The sequence below is a fragment of the Carcharhinus amblyrhynchos genome, chromosome 27, assembly GCF_965287045.1.
Source record: "Carcharhinus amblyrhynchos chromosome 27, sCarAmb.v2.hapA, whole genome shotgun sequence".
Lineage (NCBI taxonomy): Eukaryota > Metazoa > Chordata > Chondrichthyes > Carcharhiniformes > Carcharhinidae > Carcharhinus > Carcharhinus amblyrhynchos.
Window position 1 is genome coordinate 27,066,755 of NC_137350.1, and position 21,066 is coordinate 27,087,820.

Consider the following 21,066-nt stretch of genomic DNA (forward strand, 5'->3'; position numbering starts at 1 on the left):
GACCCGAATTCAATTTCAGCCTTGGGTGACTGCCTGTGTGGAGTTTGCCTGTCCTCACCATGTCTGCCGGGTGCTCCGGTTTCCTCCCACGCTCCAAAGATGCGAGGGTTAGGTTGATGGCCATGCTAAATTGACCCAAGGGGTGGGACTTTCCGGCTTCGCTCGTCCCAAAACCGTAAAGTCCCGCCTGAGGCCAACGGACCTTCCCATTGTCTGTCCCTCACCCATTCTGATTCCTGTAGCAGGCAGGGCGGTAAAATTCCAGTCTTAGAAGACAACTTTACCATCTTGCTCGGCCCAAAATCAGAGCAGGGACAGCTCGCAGAACGGAATTCTCCGTAGGGATTTTACAAGCCTCATCTGAGCAGTTATAAAATCCTGTCCCTTGTGTGAGGGGGATTAGTGGGGTACATAGGTGGGATTGTTGCCAGCACAGACTCCATGAACCAAATGGCCTCCTTCTGCACTGTAGGGATTCTATGGTTCATTTTTCTGCTCCCTACCTGGCTTGTCTTTGCCAATTAAAAAAAGATGCTTCCTTGCTGGAGCTCTAATGTGCCAGAGAATGGAGCTTGGATGGTGCAGTTCCAAACTGAACCACAGGAGCTGCGCTGTCGTTCAGTTTCCCAGAATCTAGCTGCTTCCGTGTTGCCTGTGATTGGCTCTGCCGCACTTGGAGCTCAGCTTCTCTGAGTGTTTTGATGTCTAACTTGTGTGTGTGTTGTGGAGAGGGATCAGGAGAAGACGCTCAGCTGAATGAGATCTCAGCCCATTGCACCGTGTGGCTATTCAATCCCTTGCAGTTCACAGCGGGACTCTTAAGCAGAAGAGAGATAGAGAATTGTCAGCTCTTTTTTTACTGCACAAGTTTAAAGACTGCTGGAATCTACTACACACACACACACACACACACAGAACTGAACTTGCCACCTTGTTACCCCGAGACCTTTAACAGTGTGCAGCAAGCTCGCCTCTCTTGTGACTGATAAGGGAGAGGTTGGTTCTTTGTGCCTTTTGCTGTGCCCGCGACTGCTGTGAATGCCCGAAGCTGCAATGATGAATCGCAAAGGGATGGTAGCCAAGATCTTGTCCCGAATACGGACCGACTCCTTCAGCAGTAATTACACTCTCCTGGGAAAGGAGTTAGGGAGGTAAGTGCGGGGAACCTTCCGTCCAGCGGACGCATTGTCATTTAGTCCATTTAAGTCAATTCCCCATGGTGGAGGGGGGAAAGGCAGTCTTATTGATCGGTGTAAACAAATCGCTGGGACATTATCAATTAACAGCTTCATCGGGGGTAAAATGATAGATTGATATTATATTGGGGGAGTCTGATAGATCAATACCATTTAATGTTTAATGAACATTCTCTGCAAAATTTCTCAATTCAGGATCTGACAAAGGCAAATTCGAGTTTATTTCTCAAAGGTTCAAAGGGTGAAAGGGACTGCATTATGACGAGTCTGGAGAAGTTTGCACGGGTTTGCTTTTGTTAAATTTATGCAGTGCTAGCATACATAATTACTAGTTCAGTGTCTTTAATTGCTGTTTAACTTTCTGCGCAGCTCTAGGTAATGAACACTTTTTTTAAAGAATGTAAAATGCCACAGATACATTTAATCATAGTCTGAACATAACTTGATTGGTATTTTAGTTTACTCGTTTTTTGGGGGTGGAGGTGGGAAGAGAAAGAGACTCTGGTCACTTAATGCCTGAATGATTAATTCTAATTCTTTCTGGATGACCTTTTTATGTAACAATTCCTGGTATCATCAGGTTGCAGGATTTACAGGGTTGAAAGCTATGAAGAACGTAAGTGTTGCCTTTCTGTCCATTACAAGCATACTGTACCTTTGCACTATCCATTAAATTTTCATTAAGGGCACATATTCAGATGGATGTTCAAGTCAGTAACAATTTCAAACTGGCACTGTTTTGCAAATACAGTCCTCTTTTCATTAGCTTTGATAGGCAAGACACAGTGACACATGGTTAACACTGCTGCCTCACAGCACCAGGGACCCAGTTTTGATTCCAGTCTTGGTTGGCTGTGTGAAGTTTACACGTTCTCCCCGTATCTGCATGGGTTTCCTCCAAGTGCACTGATTTCCTCCTGCAGTCCAAAGATGTGAAGTTAGGTTGATTGGCCATGCTAAATTGCACTTTAGGGTCAGGGGGATTAGCAGAGTAAATACAAATACAGAAAGAGCCTGGGTGGGATTGTTGGTGTGGGCTCGATGGGCCGAATGGTTTCATTCGGTACTGTAGAGATTTGACTTATTGGAGTAAATTTTAAATGTTAAATTTTTTTTAAGACATTTTCAGAGAATGAACCTTATGAGTTTAGACATAATTTTTGCTTCCTGCAGGTATTTGCTCAGGTGCTGTACAATGCGTGTCTAATTGCAGTCATTTCTCTCCCCTTTTTTTTCCTGTAACCCCAAAGTGAATGTTAAAGTCATTTCTGAGTTCTCATTGATTTAAGTTCTTTGTGGAATTTTTACGAATTCACTCAGCATAGAGATTTATCTGCAGACAGTACCCACATCCAGTTGAGGCTTAATTGCAGCTTCAAGTGCCTTGATTGATTGCTAGTTTTTTAAAGTAGGTTAGGCAACCTGAGACATACCTCTGAAAGTCAAAGGATGATGTCCAAGTCTGAAAAATAGATATCCGTGGATCCCCTAATTGGATGTGAATCCATAACATGGTGTTATTTCATAGTATCATAAATAATTGTTAGCCTTCCCTGAAGAAGCAGTGTGACATCTGAGAACCTCATTGTGTCCAATGGTCTCTGTTGCCAGTATTATTGATGTTTAGAATTCCTCCTTCCCTAGGCCCTAGAAGTTAACAAAGCAACATTAACCAATGTGCCCTATCAATCAATTGCCTTCATGGAAGTTTCCTAACTTTTGTTATTTATCAGGGGTTTACATATAGATTAAGGACAGTGTCTTGTAGTTAACTCTGTTAAGAACCAGGCTGGCTGGGATGAAAGTACTTGGATTTCTCTTTTTCCCCCAATTGCTAAACCTCACAAGTTGTTGATGAATTAGACAGCAATAATTTTGGCTCTATTATTATGTATATACAATGTGGGGGTGGAGTTCTTTCAGAGCAGCACGGTGGCACAGTGGTCAGCGCTGGTGCCTCACAGCACCAGGGACCCAGGTTCGATTCCTGGCTTGGGTCACTGTCTTTGTGGAGTTTGCATGTTTTCTCTGTGGGCTTCCTCTGGGTGCTCTGGTTTCCTCCCACAGTCCAAAGATGTGTGGGTTAGGTGGATTGGCCATGCTAAGTTGCTCCTTAATCTCAGGGGGGACTACCTAGGGTAAATGCATGGGAGTATGAGGATAGGGCATTGATGGGATTGTGGTCGGTGCAGATTCGATGGGCTGAATAGCTTCCTTTGGCACTGTGGGATTCTACTAATTAACCAATAAGTTCTGATGATAGAAGTGGATAAGCTGTTTCTATGCTGTATGCTGGGGCTAAAAAGATCAAGAGGTACAGGGGGAAGCTGGGATCAGGATATTGAATTTGATGGTCAGCCATGATCAAAATGAATGGCGGAATAGACTCGAAGGACTGAATGGCCTACTCCTATCTTCTATGTTTCTGTGTGTTAATTCACACTGGGAATTGCATATTTGAGTTAAGATATAATGATAGGTTATTGTGTAACCCTATTCTGAGAAACAGTGTCAGTTTCTCATTTATACATCTGAGACATGGCGTAGTGCTATGGTCACTGGACTAGTAATCCAGAAACGCAGCGAAAAGCTCTGGGGACCCAGACTCAAATCCCAGATGGTGAGATTTGAACTCTGTAAAAATTTGGAATTGAAAGTCTACGATGACCCCATGAAACCATTGTCAATTGTCATAAAAATCTATTTGGTTCACTTATGTCCTTGAGAGAAGGAAATCTGCCATCCTTACCCTGGTCTGGTCTATATCTGACTCCAGACCCACAGCAATGTGGTTGACTCTTAGTTGCCCTCTGAAGTGGCTGGGTGAGACGCTCAATTCAAGGGGTAATTGGGAATGGGCAACAAATAATGCCCCAGCCAGGGGGGCGTCCACACCCCATGGACAAATTAAAACAAAATTTGCACCTGTGCCGGTCCCCAACTGAATACATCCACTCTCTAGTGGAGCTTGTCTCCTTCTCCTCCTCCTCCCTGCTACTCCATTCCCACCCATCTTCGACTCAATGTTTTACCTTCATGTTCCCTGATGGTTCTGAGTCTTGGTGGAACATGACTCCATGTGTGATTTTTAAGCAACTACCCAGTACCTGAATAACATGGCTGTTCTTCACCTCTCAGCCTTATCAGTGAATGTTGGTGAGCTCGCTGACTATCAAAGTCAAAGGCTACTTAGGTCATTCGCCATCCTTACTGCCACTAAATATCCACACCGGCGTGTTTGCTTCCAATAATTCCCAGTCAGTTTAGCTGAATGACAGAAGCAGGCTTTTTTTTTTAAGGACCCTGGACCCATCTTGGGCTCCAGTGGAAAAATTCCAATTTTAAAAGAGTGATTCCAGGAATAATTACATCATATGGTCTGTCTGCACATGTCTCTCAAAAATGTTAATGTCTTACAAATGTCATCTAATTGGATTCACCACTTTAGAATGCAATTAGGTAGTATCATAAAAAAAATGACAATGGTAACTTCCTGAGCTTCAGTGTTATAGTGGTAACAGAGGCATGGATTCTACATTTTTAAAGGAGGGTTATCTTACTTTACAAGGGACTTGTGCAGAAATAGCATTGCGCGGCTGGGGTTATCCAGCATGGCATGTTTTAGAGGCATTAGTAATAATGTTTTTGGAAAGTCTCAAAAATACTGACCATATTATTCACTTTTGCAAGATGGCTCATCCTTTAAAATGATGGATATTTGTATGAAAAGGCTGAAGTATACCCCCATTTTCTGTGCAAACTTTTAAAAAAAATCAGTTTCTGGTGATATCTCTCCAGTTTGAAGTTATTCACTGGTGACCTATTTTACTTGTGATCAGACTGATTTCATTAGCAAAGTCTATATAATTATGAGAGGCATAGATAGCATTGACAGTCAGAATCTTATTCTCCAGAGTTGAAGTGTCTAATGCGAGGGGACATGCACTTAAGGTGAGAGGGGGAAAGTTCAAAGGGGATGTGAGGGGCAAGTTTTTTTTTACACAGAGAGTGGCAGGTGTCTGGAACGCACTGCCAGGGGTGGTGGTGCAGGCAGATACAATAGGGGCATTTAGGGGGCTTTTAGATAAGCTCGTGAATATGGAAGGAATAATGGGATATGGACCGAAGCAGGTAATGTGGTTAATTTGGCATCATGTGCAGAAGAAGATTGTGGGCTGAAGGGCCTGTTCCTGTGCTGTACTGTTTTATGTTCAAGTCTATTTGAGACTGCTGTAGAGATTGTCCACATTCAAAGTGCAAATCAGGACTATCTATAATCATTGACTTTAAGTGAATCTCCACATGCATTTTTACTGGTTTTTAGTAGGTCACTGAATAAACCTGAGAGTCTTTTCAAACATCGTTATTGTAATTCGAATTGTTCAACAAAGTTATGGCTGGTAACTCGAGCCTGGGTGCCTTTTAGCCTGAACTCACGAGCAGAAAGCGCCAGTTATTCACAAAGTTTAGACAAAATGTCTGTTGAAGATTATTAATCTGCCGAGGAATGCTGACGGCAAAGAGGGAATATTTTTGGGAGCGTCGCCTTTTCATGGTAGCAGGGCTTGAGTAATCTTACATTAAATAGCTGTAGGATTCCTTCCCATCCCATGATCTGTATTATCCTGTACACTGGTTCTCTCTGTTGGAGCAATCCCCAGACCGGAATCTGTGGTGACACTGCCAGCTGTCAGATTAAGATCAGCCACAGATTTCCTGGTCCGACCTGGGCATTGTGCCAGAATGGCTCCTGTATCTTCCTGCCTCTTGAGTGCAAAGGCAAGAGCCCTGTGGATGAAGATGTAAATCTAATTAATCTAATTAAAGTAGAATAGTGGACCTTGATTCCAACATGGTGGAGATTAAAACAAGTAGCTTATAATGTTAAGTACAAAGCTGTAACATTATCACCCCTCTAGTAGTTGATGATTACTTGCTCCAACATGTCTTTTTATTAGCTCTGTAGAGCAGGAAATTAGATTTTCTGCTGCTTTTAGCTGATTAATTTTCCAAAGAATTTGACATTGTGTTTTTATAACTTGGCCTCTGTCTAGGAACTAAGGAATGCTTTCAGGAACATACGAACTGGGTTGGATTGTGCTGCATGTGCAGAGTCTCTTGCCTTGTATTCAGTCAATACAGTTTTAATCCTGCTCATTGTCGCACTATGGTTAGCCCTGCTTAGGGCCTGACAAGAGAGAGAGAGCTCTGGCCCTCTGGAAGTTTGCAGAGGGAGAACGAGATTGGAAAGAGTGCCCATAATTGCATACCTGCATCAGTCTTGCTGCTGCTGCTATTTATCAAATGGTAGACCGAAACCGATTCTAAGTGTTCTGTCCTATTGTCCCTTCACGTTGGGAAGGATTTGTTTGCATTGGAGTCTAGTGCAACATTTGGTATTGTATAAGGATGTGGGATTGGTTGTGGAATCCACCATCCTTTTGGAATGCTGAATGATCTAGGGCAGCTTTGAACCATAATTTCCTCAAGATCAGAAGGATCTAACTCTCTGAAGTGCATGCTGCAAATGTGTAGGGTGAAAGGGCACATTATTTATTAGTGTCACAAGTAGGCTTACATTAACACTGCAATGAAGTTACTGTGAAAACCCCCTAGTCACCACTCCCTCGCACCTGTTTGTGTACATCAAGGGAAAATTTAGCATGGCCAATGCACCTAACCAGCTGGTCTTTGGGAGGAAACCCATGCAGACACAGAGAGAATGTGCACACTCCTTGCTGTGAATCAAACCCAGGTCCCTGCTGCAGTGAGGCAATGCTGGCCACTCTGCCACTGTGCTGCCGCTGAACTTTAGTGAATCCCATGCATCAAAAATGCAGATGCTGTCTGCTCAGACTCTCCATTTTATTTTTATATCTGGCTGTATACACTTGTGACTCAAATTTTATTTCCCCTCTCCCCTCTCTGACTTCGCTGCGGAAACCACTTAAAAGTTTGAAAAGATATTTATAAAAAAGACTCAAGAACATAGAGCAAATGCACTCTACTGCTCACTCATGCACAATGACCTTGTCGGGAATAAAATATTCAAAACACTCTTCCCATCTTAGGCTCATTTCTTCAGCAGGTTCTCATGCAGTTATCAGCCACAGTTGTGTCTGGAGGGGGGAGGGGGAGGGATGGGCGGGGGTAGGGGTGGTGAAAAACAGTAGCTAGCCCCAGAGTACGCTCAGTGGAATGGACTGTGTTGGATAATGGCTATTTTCAAAAACACCTGCAAGCTTCCAAAACCATCCACATTAGAATTAGTTCTTGCAGCCAATAGCTACCAGGATGTCAAGTTCAACAGGAAAGCTGCTGGCTGTTTCATGATTCAGTGAACAGAAACTTTTTAAGTTCATAAAAATACAGGATTTATGATTAAATGGAAGGGTGGCACAGTGGTTAGCACTGCTGCCTCACAGCGCCAGGGGCCCGGGTTCAATTCCTAGCTTGGAACACTGTCTGTGTGGAGTTTGCACATTTCCCCCATGTCTGCGTGGGTTTCCTCTGGGTGCTCCGGTTTCCTCCCACACTCTGAAAGATGTGCTGGTTAGGTGCATTGACCCGAACAGGCTCCAGAGTGTGGTGACTAGGGGAGTTTTACAGTAACTCCATTGCAGTGTTAATGTGACTAATAAACTTTTTTTGACTTTTTTAAAATTGCAATTGAGGTGGAATTGCGGAGAGCTGATGCTAAGAGATGTGCGTACTGTTAGTCAGGTTAAGGTTTCTTCTATAATTAGTGTTCATTTTATCATGAGTTCAGACTAGAATCTTTCAACCACAATCTGTGGGGTTTGAAGGGTGGAATTGATACGTTGACACCAGACCGACGCAAGGGCCAGATACAAATCGTCAGCTGCATTCTGTGGGAAAAGAAAGCTCTGCTCAACACCAACAGGCAGATCATTCAACACTTCCTTCATTCACAAACAGAATCGGGGGAGATCTATGTCTGTACCCTGGGAGCTCTCATTCGTTGTAGCATGTTGGTGTTTTGAATTGAATGCACCCTTCAGTGGAACTGTAGCTGACATGAGCATTGAACATAAGAACATAAGAACATAAGAAATAGGAGCAGGAGTAGGCCATCCAGCCCTTCGAGCCTGCCCTGCCATTCAATAAGATCATGGCTGATCTGTCGCTGCTCAGTTCCACTTTCCCGCCCTCTCCCCATAACCCTTAATCCCCTCTCCTATCAAAAACCCATCAACCCGCGTCTTAAAAATATTTAGCGAGGCAGCCTCCACCACTTCAACGGGCAGAGAATTCCAGAGATTCACCACCCTTTGAGTGAAGAAGTTCCTCCTCAACTCCGTTCTAAACCGCCCCCCTTTTATCTTGAGGCTGTGCCCCCTAGTCCTATTGTCTTTTTTGAGCGGGAAGAGTCTTTCTACCTCTATCCTATCCATCCCATTCATCATCTTATACGTCTCAATGAGATCTCCCCTCATTCTTCTAAACTCTAACGAGTACAAGCCCAGTTTATTCAGCCTCTCCTCATAGCTCAACCCCCTCAACTCCGGTATCAGCCTAGTAAACCTCCTCTGCACTCCCTCCAAGGCCAAAATATCTTTGCGCAGGTGCGGCGCCCAAAAATGCACACAGTACTCCAGTTGCGGCCTCACCAATGCCCTATACAGCTGCAGCAAGACCTCCCTACTTTTATATTCAATCCCCTTCGCTATGAAGGCCAGCATCCCATTCGCCTTCCTGACCACCTGCTGCACCTGCATTGGGTCAGGTTAGCTACGATAGGCAAGAAAATTGAAAACTTCTGTAAAATATATTCTTTGGAGCTACATAGCACAGACTTACATATTAACAAAACACCTCAGAGAAGTGGTTTGAGAGACGTAGGAACTTGAAGAGCATTGTAGTTAGGCTGGGCCTTCTGCGGATAGGCTTGCTTCCTGGGATAGCTTTGTGTCTGGGAACTAATGGTGACTGGTGGTAGGAAGTGGTCTGCGTGTCCTCTGATGACTTCTGTTTGCTGACGACATAAGGCATTAGTGGTTAGCGCTGCTGCCTCATAGCGCCAGGGATCCAGATTTAATTCCGGCCTTGGGTGACTGTGTGGAGTTTGCGTGTTCTCCCGTGTTTGGGCGGATTTCCTCCCACAGTCCAAAGACGTGCCCGTGCTAAAGTGCCCCTTAGTGTCAGGGAGATGAGCAGGGTAAGTATCTGGGTTACTGCGATAGAGTCTGGGTGGAAGTATTGTTGGTGCAGGCTTGATGGGCCAAATCGCCTCTTTCTGCATTATAGAGATACAATGATTCCAAATGGCCTTTTGGCTAAGTGTCAGATCAAGCCCATATACAAAGCCTCATATTATCATCTTGGACCTGGTTTGTCCCTCTCGTGGCGACCATGATTGAATTCAATCTGAATTTGTATTTTTGGATAGAATAAAAAATTTAAAAAACAAACTTGTGTCATTTAAACCCCTGCGATGATAACTCAGCTCCTCGGAATTGCATTCCAGTTTATCAGCTCTCAACATCTCTTCCAAAGCATTCATTCTTCACATGTTGCCTGAGAGAATGAGTGATGGCAGGTTCCTGCATGGGGTATATCACAAATCACTTGATAGCCACTCTCCCATCATTGATTAATGATCAGGGACTGGAAACCTGACCACTTCTCACTTCCCCACTTGGGTACGTTGGGATCAATGGGAGAGCTCATCAACTAACCAGGCTAGTTAACTCACCAGAGACCAAAGAAGTAAAATTAAACTCCAGGATTCAATCACATCTCGAACAATGCCATTGCCCAATAAGCTTGTTGGGAGGATGGCGAATTATATTTTTATTGCTGTATTTAATTCTAGTGAAAATGGCACATGATTACAAAAGGGGGCAGTTTTTAAAGTTTGCTTATTAGTCATAAGTAAGGTTTACATTAACACTGCAATGAAGTTACTGTGAAATTCCCCAGTCGGTACACTCCAACGCCTGTTGGGTAAATGCACCTAACCAGCACGTCTTTCAGACTGTGGGAGGAAACCGGAGCACCTGGAGAATGTGCAAACTCCACACAGACAGTGGACCAAGCTGGGAATCGAACCTGTGTCCCTGGCACTGTGAGGCAACAGTGCTAACCACTGTGTCGCGCACAAAGAGTGATGAGTGTCTGGAACAAGCTGCGAGAGGTAGTAGTAGAGGCAGGTACAATTTTGTCTTTTAAAAAGCGTTTTGACAGTTACATGACTATAGAGGGATATGGGTCAAATGTGGGAAATTGGGACTAGCTTCATGGTTTTTAAAAAAAAGGGTGGTATGGACAAGTTGGGCCGAAGGGCCTATTTCCAAGCTGCAAACCTCTATGGCTCTATGATTACTAAAAAGACACTTGATATGATCAAAGCTGCATTGACATTTTCACATTTGGGTTATAGGGATTGTAGAAATGTTTCCTCCCTCCTTTTGTGACAAATGCAACACTATTTGATCATTCGCCCTGGTGTTGTAAGGTAAGTCACTGACACATTGCAGGTTGATATTGAAATACCAAATGTTTTAGCAATGCATCGCTTATTGCAAAACTGCATTTGCTGAGGCATACACACGATTGAGTCAATTCCCTGGCCAGTTTCCTGTTGAGGGAACTTAAACAGTAAACAGCCCGTTCTGGGCTAATATGCCCATTTGAGTTTTTAAAGCAATACTGTCCCTGCTCTTTGTCCTACTCCCAGCAACCTGCCTTAAGAATATCTTCCTTCAAGAAACTCGATGTTCACAGCGTTTGTTTACTTTCCTGGTCTGCTGTGGAGATTTGAAGAGCCGTTGAGGAAGTGCTTATCCTGAATTAAGACTCCCTTGATGCTCTGGCTACTGTGGGGGAGAATATATGACCTGAAGAAAAGGATTTGATTTTTACATTTATTATTTATGGTATCTTAACATTTTTCGTGAGGCGCTTAAACAATATTTAGAATCATAGAATCCTTTAAGTGCAGAAGGAGGCCATTTGGCCCATTGAGTCTACATTGACAACAATCCCACCTAGGCCCTATCCCTGTAACCCCACATATTTACCTTGCTAATCCCCCTGACACTAGGGGCAATTTAGCATGGCCAATCAATCTAACCCGCACATCTCTGGACTGTGGGAGGAAACCGGAGCACTCGGAGGAAACCCGTGCAGACGTGGGGAGGATGTCCAAACTCCACACAGACAGTGGCCCGAGGTGGAACTGAACTCGGGTCCCTAGCACTGTGAGGCAGCAATGCTAACTAACCACTGTGTCACCATGCCACCGAAAATAAATAATTTGCAGCATGTGCCAAAGATTATGCCTTGGTGCCATGGTTAATCAGTTGACAGACTGGTTGCCATTGGTATATTTCAGTTTTGTTTTTGTTTAGATCGACATTTCATGGCAATCCCATTGTTTTAACCTGATTCTAATTTCAGTGGGCCAGTTGATGAAATTGTGAACACTTCACAAATGACATTAGTCTCCATCAGAGTTTATTTTCCTTTGTTTGTGCTATTTCACCATGGTTTCCAGTGATATAACCCTTCAAAGTATATCCGTCTTATGGGGCAATCCAGGACAGCGGGTCACAGGTATAGGTTGAGAGACGGGAAGTAAATTTAAAACTGGGTTGAGGAGGAACTACTTGCAGAGGCTGCTGGAATTTGTGGAACTCGTTGCCCCAGAGCATGGTAGAGTCTGAATCATTGAATGGTTTCAAGAAGGAGATAGATACATTTCTAATAAAGGGATAAGGGGATATGGGGAACAGATGGGGAGGTGGATTTGAGACAGGGAGAGATCAGCCATGATCTGATTTAATGGCAGAGCAGGCTGGAAGGGCTAAATTTGCCGACTTCTGTTCCTAATTCCTATGTTGAACCCCTGTGGAAAGCCTGTCTGTAGGAAATATAACAGAGCATCAACTTAAGTGAGAATTGAAGTTCTGTCAAAAGAGTTTAATATTCAAGAGTTGTGGAATGCTGACTATCTTATTTAATATACATGATTCAATCCCCTTCAGATCAGGCCAGATTCAAGTGATTGTCAAACCTACTGCCCGCAGCTCTCAAAAGAGCCTTTCATACTGAAGCTACATCAAAGGGAAAGTGGCCGAAGAGTGCAGCTGTTCTGAATCTTCCCTTCAGATGCATTGTTAGTGCCCCTGTGTGCCAGGAGCAAAAGAGAAGCACATGTCCAGCGTGACTGTGACAAATTGATCGCTGTGCCTGTTCAGCAGAATTGTGTCATCACATCACCAGCCAGTGGCATCACTGTGCACAAGTTATACCTAGAAGGGGGCACTTTGATGAGTGGTGTAACATCATCGGGCAGTGTGTCTAATAACATCAGTGGCTTTACAAGCACATGCAAGGCTGCTAGCAGGCACTAAGACCCAAGCGGGTTAAAAAAAAGTGGATATTCCTCGCCACCTGCTGTCCCAGGCTATCAGAGCCAGCGGCTAAAGAACAATATAAAAGCAGCTAAAGTTACACTAAGTACCGCTGACCAGTTTCCCTCATTAACCTTCTGACCTTCCTTCAGAAAGTCCCCATCCAGCTTTATATCCCATACTTACCTTGCGTGTTTAGCTCCAAGGAGCTACCACAAATCAATCATATAAGAGAGCTTACAGTAAGAGCAATCGTCATCTTATAATGTGTAACTTGGAATGGTACTTAATTTAGTGAGCTCAATAAAAGAATTTATGCAGATCTGAAGTTGCACGTTTCTGTTGTCACTGGGATATTTTCCAATGAATTAAGTTCATGGAATTTTGTGACCTCGGTTCAGAGTCCATCATATGTTGCAGTCATTTATTATGCTTCAGCAGAAACATTTACAATGCATATCAGTGAAATTCCTTCTTCATGGGTTGCAAAGAAAAGATTCCTTTGCAGCACCACAAGGAAAAGGAGAATAGGTCGAACTTAGATGGGTCTTGCAAAGAGCTGGCACAGGCATGATGGCTGAATGGCCTCCTTTGTGCTTAAGTTTCTAACATGCTTCTATTGTCATATGATTTGTATTGTCACACAATCGACATTAAGTGAGGCATTGAGCTCCACCCCCTCAGTTAGTGGCGCTATGTTATATCAGTTCGGGATGATTGTATTTTAACTTGTCTCAATGGTACGATATTTTCTAAATTTTACACCAGTTTGAGTGGTGTAAAATTTGGACCTTTGGTTGCATAGTAATGTAAGGACCATCTCTGTCCGAGGGACAAGGTAGTGGCCGCCTGGGGAAACAGTCAAAGGCAACATCTTGAAACTACAGTCGTTTGAATGAGGAAGTGAAATGAAGTCCAAAAGAAGCAACTCTGAACTGCAAATGCAGAACGATTCAATCTTTCTTGTCCACATTACTAAAGTAAGTATTTTTTTGATCTGTGTCTCGGAGCTGCCTACACAAGAACTTTTGAGGCGCTACCTCTCAATTAGTTGAGTGCTTTGAGCATGCAGATGTCCAAATGTTACTGGGGGAGGAATCAAGTAGCTCACCAGATCTCGCAGCGGTTTTTACACCTACAACCTTTATAGGTTCCAAAGAAAAAAATTCCTTTGCAGCAGCACAAGGAAACAACAGGAGAATAGGTATAATTTAGATATGTCTTGCAAAGAGCAGGCACAGACATGATGGCTGAATGGCCTCCTTTGTGCTGTCATTTCTAACCTTACCTATGCACGTGTGAACATGGGATCAAGGATTCATGTCTCCTAAAACTCAGAATTATCTATAGCCTTTTTCCTCGGATGGAGAAAGCTAGCACGAGGGGGCATAGCTTTAAATTAAGGGGTGGTAGTTATAGGACGGATGTCAGAGGTAGGTTCTTTACCCAGAGGGTGGTGAGGGATTGGAATGCCCTGCCTGCTGCAGTTATAAATGCACCTAGTTTGGGGGCATTTAAGAGATCCGTGAATAGGTTTATGGATGGAAAGGGATTGGTTTAGGTTAGAGGGTCATTGCTTTTTAACTGGTCGGTGCAACATCGTGGGCCGAAGGGCCTGTTCTGCGCTGTAATGTTCTATGTTCAAGTTTATTTATTAGTGTCACAAGTAGGGTCACATTAACACTGCCATGAAGCCACTGTGAAAATCCCCTAACTGTTTTGGTCATAAGTATTTTAATGCTGAAAGATCTAATGCCAGGCTGATTTCTTCATTCTCTCTATCTATTCGTGCTGACAACAATAAAGCACCAATAATTGTGTGCTGGTTGGGTAACAGGTTTCTGTTTACCAAATTCTCGTTCAAATAGATATTTAGCAATGAGATACGGATACATTGAGTAACTTTATATGTGTTATTTGAGTTTCCTCTCAAAACTTTGCTGTGAAATGTGTGATGATCTGACAAGTGATGTATGCCTTGTCCTCTTTGAGATGAATGTACTCACTATAATTACTTCTCCATGGTGATGCTGTTAACTGCAGTTTGATGGTCTTCCCACAATCGACCTATGTGCCACTCTGCCTGATGGTGCCCATTATTATAGAGTGCATGACCTTGGGAGCCCTGGTGACGTCGGAGATGCCTATTTTGATGGATCCCACTTTCGATGTTCTCTTAAACACACTGAGCTAATTTTCATTTCCTTTTCCCAGACAGTTGCATGTCTTTGGCCTCTCATAAGCCTCACACCAGAATAAAAGTAAATGCCTCAAAAGCAGCATCTGGTGATCATAGGCTTCCATTTGACCTGTGCCATACGGGATTGGTTTGTAAACACAAGCATGTCTTATTTGGGGGGTTCTGACCTCCATGCAAAGAAGTGTCCCTATCCTCGTCCCTTTTTCCTGAATGTCAAATGCATCTTCCTCCTACTTCCAATGGCTGTTGCTTATATTGCAGTGTAAATCCAAGAACTTTGATTTGATTCATTATTGCCACCTGTATTGGGATACAGTGAAAAGTATTCTTGTGTGCTATACAGACAAAGTTTACCATTCATAGAATACATGTGGTAGAAGGAAGGGAGAGGATGCAGAATGTAATGTTACAGTCATAGCTATGATGTAGAGAAAGATCAACTTAATATAAGGTAGATCCATTCAAAAGTCTGATGGCAGCAGGGAATAAGCTGTCCTTGACCTCAGACTCTTGACCTTATCTGTAATATAAATGGATTATAGAATCCCTACAGTGCAAAAGCAGGCCATTTGCCCGATTGAGTCTGCACTGACCACAATCCCACCTAGGCCCTATCCCTGACACCCCATGTATTTAGCCTTGCTGGTCTTCCTGATAATAAGGGACAATTAAACATGAATAATTAAACCTAACCCACACATCTTTAGACTGTGGGAGGAAACCGGAGCACCTGGAGAAACCCACACAGACACGGAGAACATGCAAACTCCACATAGACAGTGACCTGAGACCAGAATTGAACCCGGGTCCCTGGAGCTGTGAGGCAGCAGTGTTAATCGCTGTGCTGCCCAGAAGTGACAAGAAGCATTAAGAAAAGCAGGTTTTTGTAATTATGAAAACAGAGCTATGTGAAACGACTTTTAACTTCAGCCACGCAAGCTAATTTAACAATAAAGAATGTGTACATTGATCAGAAACAAACTACAGTATGTTACATCATTGCAACACTTGTTGGCATAGAGTCAAGACACTAGGTCAAATATTCGATCATTTTTCTTGGAATTTGATTGCTCAATGTTCAAACGTTAATGCAAATCACTTATCCAGAGGTATTGGCCAAAGAAAAACTTGTACAGTCGTGTCATCCGAAGTAGTTATTTGATCTGACTGGATGTCAAGGGAAATGGAGTGATATGGCCAGCGTAAGGTCTACTAATCCCCTGTGCCAATTTAGCTGACACGCCTCATTCTCCCTTGAGCATTCTAGCATTGCTATATATGGCAAAAAGGAATCCCAATCCTCCTTCTCCTATTGTCTCCTTCAAATTGGGAAGTTAGATTGACCACCGATAATCCCAACAATCTTAGCTGGAGAAGAGGATCCGGGGCCGCCTTTTCTGATTAGAAAATGCAGTAAAGATACACCAATCGCTGCTTGTGAGGGTAGGATTGGGGTCTTGCCCCTTTTTGAACACATTGTGTATTGTGCGAAGATCATGTGAGGAGAGACTAATTCGGTTAGGATTATATTCACTGGAATTTGGAAGAATGAGAGGGGAATCTCAAAAACTTATAAAGTTCTAACAAGGTTCCACAGGGTACCTTCAGAAAGAATGTTCTCAATGGCAGGAGAGTCCAGAACTAGGGGTCATAGTTTGAGGATAAGTAAGATAAGTAAACTTTTTGGGACTGAGATTAAGAGAAATTTCTTCACCCAGAGAGTGGTGGTGAATCTGTGGAATTCACTACCACAGAAAGTAGTTGAGGCCAAAACATGTCATTTCAAGAAGAAATTAGATGGTGCTCTTGGGTCTAAAGGAATCAAAAGGTATGGGGGGGGGGAAAATCAGGATATTGAATTTGATGATTAGCCATGATCGTAATGAATGGCGGAGCAAGCTTGAAGGGCCAAATGGCCTACACCTACTTCTACTTTCTATATTTCTGCTTCTAAGATTGAGCACTTGATGAGATAATGAACTACAGTGGATTATGAGTGTCAAATCCCTGGTTTTGGATGTATTTTAATTCCTAATTTTCAAATGTTGACCTTTCCTATGGATCTACTGTGTTAAGAGATGTGTATATTATGAGCTCCATTTGTTCTTCCACCTTTCCTCAAACATGCACTAACTCCTGAACAAAGTACATTACCATCAGGAAGACATCTGTTCCTGCGTGTAGATTGTCCAGAGGTTGATGCTGGCATCAAGTGGCACAAATTCAAAAGTAATAAAGCGATCTTATCAACAGTCTTATCTGCCAATGAATGCTCATGTAACAATAGATTGCACTCTCAACAAGTCCTGTCATTGCTCAAACTTTGTGAAAGGTTGCATCGGGCAATCTTCTTCGAAAATGAAGGCTTATTAACTCTAGAATGCCTCAAGCTGTGTATGCCTAGAAACATTATTTTTATTTCCTGATTTATTCGCCTGAACGCCCTGAATTTTGTCATCTTTCCACAGTGGAGCCCTTCATTATCTCATCAAATGCTTGGACTGAGAAACAGAGATATGGAAAGTAGGTGTAGGCCATTTGGCTCTTCAAGCTTGCTCCGCCATTCATTACGATCATGGCTAATCATCAAATTCAATATCCTGATGTCCCCCCCATACCCCTTGATTCCTTTAGCCCCAAAAGCACTATCTAATTTCTTCTTGAAATGACAATGTTTTGGCCTCAACTACTTTCTGTGGTACTGAATTCCACAGATTCACCACCACTATCTGGGAGAAGAAATTTCTCTTAACCTCAGTCCTAAAAGTTTTCTTATCTTTCTTATCCTCAAACTATGATCCCTAGTTCTGGACTCTCCCGCCATTGGGAACATTCTTTCTGAAGGTAACCTGTGGAACCTTGTTAGAACTTTTATAAGTTTCTATGAGATTCCCTTCTCACTCTTCCAAATTCCAGTGAATATAACCCTAACCAAATTAGTCTGTTATCACATGACAGACCAACCACCCCAGGGATCAAGCTGGTAAACCTTCGCTGTACTCCCTCTACAACAAGGACAACCCTCCTCGCATAAGGACCCCAAAAATGCAAATAACATTCCAGATGTGGCCTCACCAATGCCCTGTACAATTGTGGCCAAATATCCCTATTGTTATACTCAAATACTTGAGAATATAAATTGAGACAGTTAGTATCTGTTGTCTGATCAAAGGTGTGCTATCTGTTTTCCTGTTTTCATCTGATGTTCACACGTACACTTTTCAGTGGCGATCACTAAAGTTACAGACAGGAGCAGAAACTCATTTCTTTTCCCCCTTTTGCCATTGTTCCATTACTCTAGGACAGCAAGGTGAGTGTGATATCCTCATTGCTGCCCAAAGAAATCAGCCATCTCCACGCTAGAGTGCTTTAAAAAAATTCGTCTCTCAAGTTCCTCAGTTTTTCCGTGAAAGTAAATTTACCAAGCTGACACACTGTTGACGCTAATGTTTATAGAAACATTGTTTGACTGTCTTTCAGTATTTCCGTCAAGGCCTCTCTTCCATTCCATGTCAGCATTTCCATCCTAACCATCTCTGACCATCCATCAATGTGTCATTATTTTACATACAGTAGAATCCTTTAATGGCACTGCCACTGCAATAAAGACTGATGATGTTGTGCCTAACTTATTATACAGGAGGCTCAGTGTCTCTCAAGCACTGCATGAGTAGTCCAATTATAATTTCAAACTACAACATGCATTCACGTTAACGATCAAAAATGTTTTGCTTAGGGGCAAAAAAAGAACAATTTCACAAGCTTGTAAGGACAAAGTTGGTGTCTGAGAAATCTTGCTCACCTCCCTTTATGCCCTGGGCATTATATTGTTGGAGATGCTGTCTTTTCAATGGCTAATCAGACCAGTTTTCTAATGAACAGGCCATTCTTTGTGGCTGAATTTCCTCTTTGTTTTGGACTCAGGTTATTGAATATGCACACTTCATGCTGGCTTAGGAAAATTTTGACCCCTTGGTCTGTAGTTTAATCCAAAGCTAATGCTTTTTTTTGGAATTTTGTCTACCACATCAACGCAAAACAGGATTGGGCCAAATCCCATGCAATTTAACTTCTTTCCATTGAAATTCATCAAATTCTCTCTGGTGAATTGTTTTCTGATTTCATGGTTACTTTTCGTTTGTTTGAAATGAAAAGTCTTGGGAAATGTAAATCTATGCATGCTTGTCTTCATCGCATTGATTTTAAAAATTGGAAAGTCATGTTGCAACTTTATAGAACCTTAGTTCGGCCACACTTGGAATATAGTGTTCAATTCTGGTCGCCACACGACCAGAGGGATGTGGAGACTTTGGAGAGGGTACAGAAAAGATTCCCCAGGATGTTGCCTGGGATGGAGACATTGGAGAAACTTGGTTTGTTTTCACTGGAACGACAGAAGTTGACAGGTGAGCTAATTGAAGTCTACAAGAATATGAGGGGCATGGACAGAGTGATAGTCAGAAGCTATTTCCCAGGGTGGAAGAGTCAATTACGAGGGGGTGTAGGTTTAAAGTGCGAGGGGTAAGTTTTAAAGGAGAGATCCAGTCAAGTTCTTTACACAGAGGGTGGCGGGTGCCTGGAACCCGCTACCAGGGGAGGCAGTGGAAACAGATATGATAGTGAACCTTTAAGGGGAGTCTGGACAAATACATGAATGGGATGGGAATAGAGGGATTTGGAACCTGGAAGGGTAGGGGGTTTTAGTTCAGATGGACAGTATGGTCAGTGCAGGCTCGGAGGGCCAAAGGGCTTCTTCCTGTGCTATCATTTTCTTTGTTCTTTGTAAAATAATTTGAAAGGAAAAGCAGTTGTCAATTTTCTACAAGAACATTTCACTCCAGCCAAATTTCATCTCCTAAATCATTCCCCAATTTGGTAAAATGATGCATATGAGAGAGTCTGAATGAAGGAGATGATGCCACTTAGTAGAGTTATTGTGTGGTTGCACTTCTTGAAAAGGTAGAAGGAGTTGAGACAGGATGGCAGAACTGCCTTGATGGGCTGAATGGCCTCCTCCTGTTCCCACATTTGTGATCTGTTAGCTCGTCAAAGAGTTCAGGCACGTAATAGACCAAAGGTCGATCAGCTTCCCAAGTGCCATTTGAACACTGGACTTAATTTTCCATTATCTGTTATCATTTCGATAATGCAGCATTAACCTTTGATTGTTACAACAGTGTAATGTTACAAGAATGCTTTAACGTGAATCAGCCAGTAATCTGTTTTGAGGTAATTTCCAACCTTTTAAAAGCTCGCAATGATGGGACTTGTGCCCACCGGTGTAGGGGGAAACAAATTGTGTACAAACTCTTCCTCTTAAACCTGAGTGGGAATATCAGTTTTGTTACTATTTGTTGGAGGGTCCCAGTGTTTCCTTGAACAGTGTAATCTAATGATGGGTTCAGGAGAGTTCAGGATGATATTAATATTGCACTCTTCACACTGGGTTCAAACAGACTTGGAACTCTGGGGTAGCTACTTGAACCAAAGTTAGCTTTCATTGATTGGCTAATTCACCACACAAAAATAATATCGTGGGTGCTGGAAATCTGAATTAAAAATGGAAAATGCTGGAAGTATATAGAAACTAGAAGCACGAGTTGGCCATTCAGCCTGTTCTGCCATTCATTATGGTCATGGCTGATCATCAAATTCAAAATTCCGATTTCCCCACCCTTCCCTTCAGCTGTCGTGAGAGAAATAAAGTATGTGTGGAGAGAGAAATAGAGTATGGTTTTGAAGAAAATTCATGTTGGCCTCAAACTATTAACTCTGTTTCCCTCTCCACAGATGCTGCCAGACCTGCTGAGCACTTCCAGTACTTTCTATTTTTACACCAATCAGTGCACACAATATTATAAAGGTTGATGTTTTGCTGTGTCATTGCCAGAAGGTATTTTGTATTAGATTAGATTTAAGTGCTTTCCCGCCATGCATGCAGGATATATCAGTACAATTGGGTTAGGGTGGAGAATGATATGCCAGTGACTTGATGGATCAACTGTTTCTTAAATGGTTCCAAAGGCCACTTCAGAAAACAATGTGTCATCTACAGGAATATTATGATCCAGTAAAATAGACAATTCTATTACTCAGTAACCTGATCTCCTGTCAAATGAAAAAAATCACGTATGACATTTCTGTTTTAAAAACATTTCTTTGGACTAACGCCTGGATCTTGTAGATGTATCTTACCTTTTGCATGTTTGCACCTCTGAACCAGGAGGTTTTGGGTTCAATTCCCATCCAAGGCTGACATACCAGTGGGGCATATCACTCTCCACCCCAGCCA

The 21,066-nt window shown here is 42.7% G+C and overlaps 1 protein-coding gene across 1 annotated transcript in view; it reads left to right on the plus strand.

Annotated features, from left to right (window-relative positions):
• The first annotated feature begins 701 nt into the window (after positions 1–701).
• Positions 702–21,066, plus strand: part of stk17al (serine/threonine kinase 17a like) — a 66,330-nt gene continuing 45,965 nt past the window's right edge. Inside the window, exon 1 of the mRNA XM_080213519.1 lies at positions 702–1,151. Within this exon, the coding sequence (XP_080069645.1) occupies positions 1,039–1,151 (113 nt within the window). The 5' untranslated portion in view covers positions 702–1,038. The remainder of the gene's footprint in view (positions 1,152–21,066) is intronic.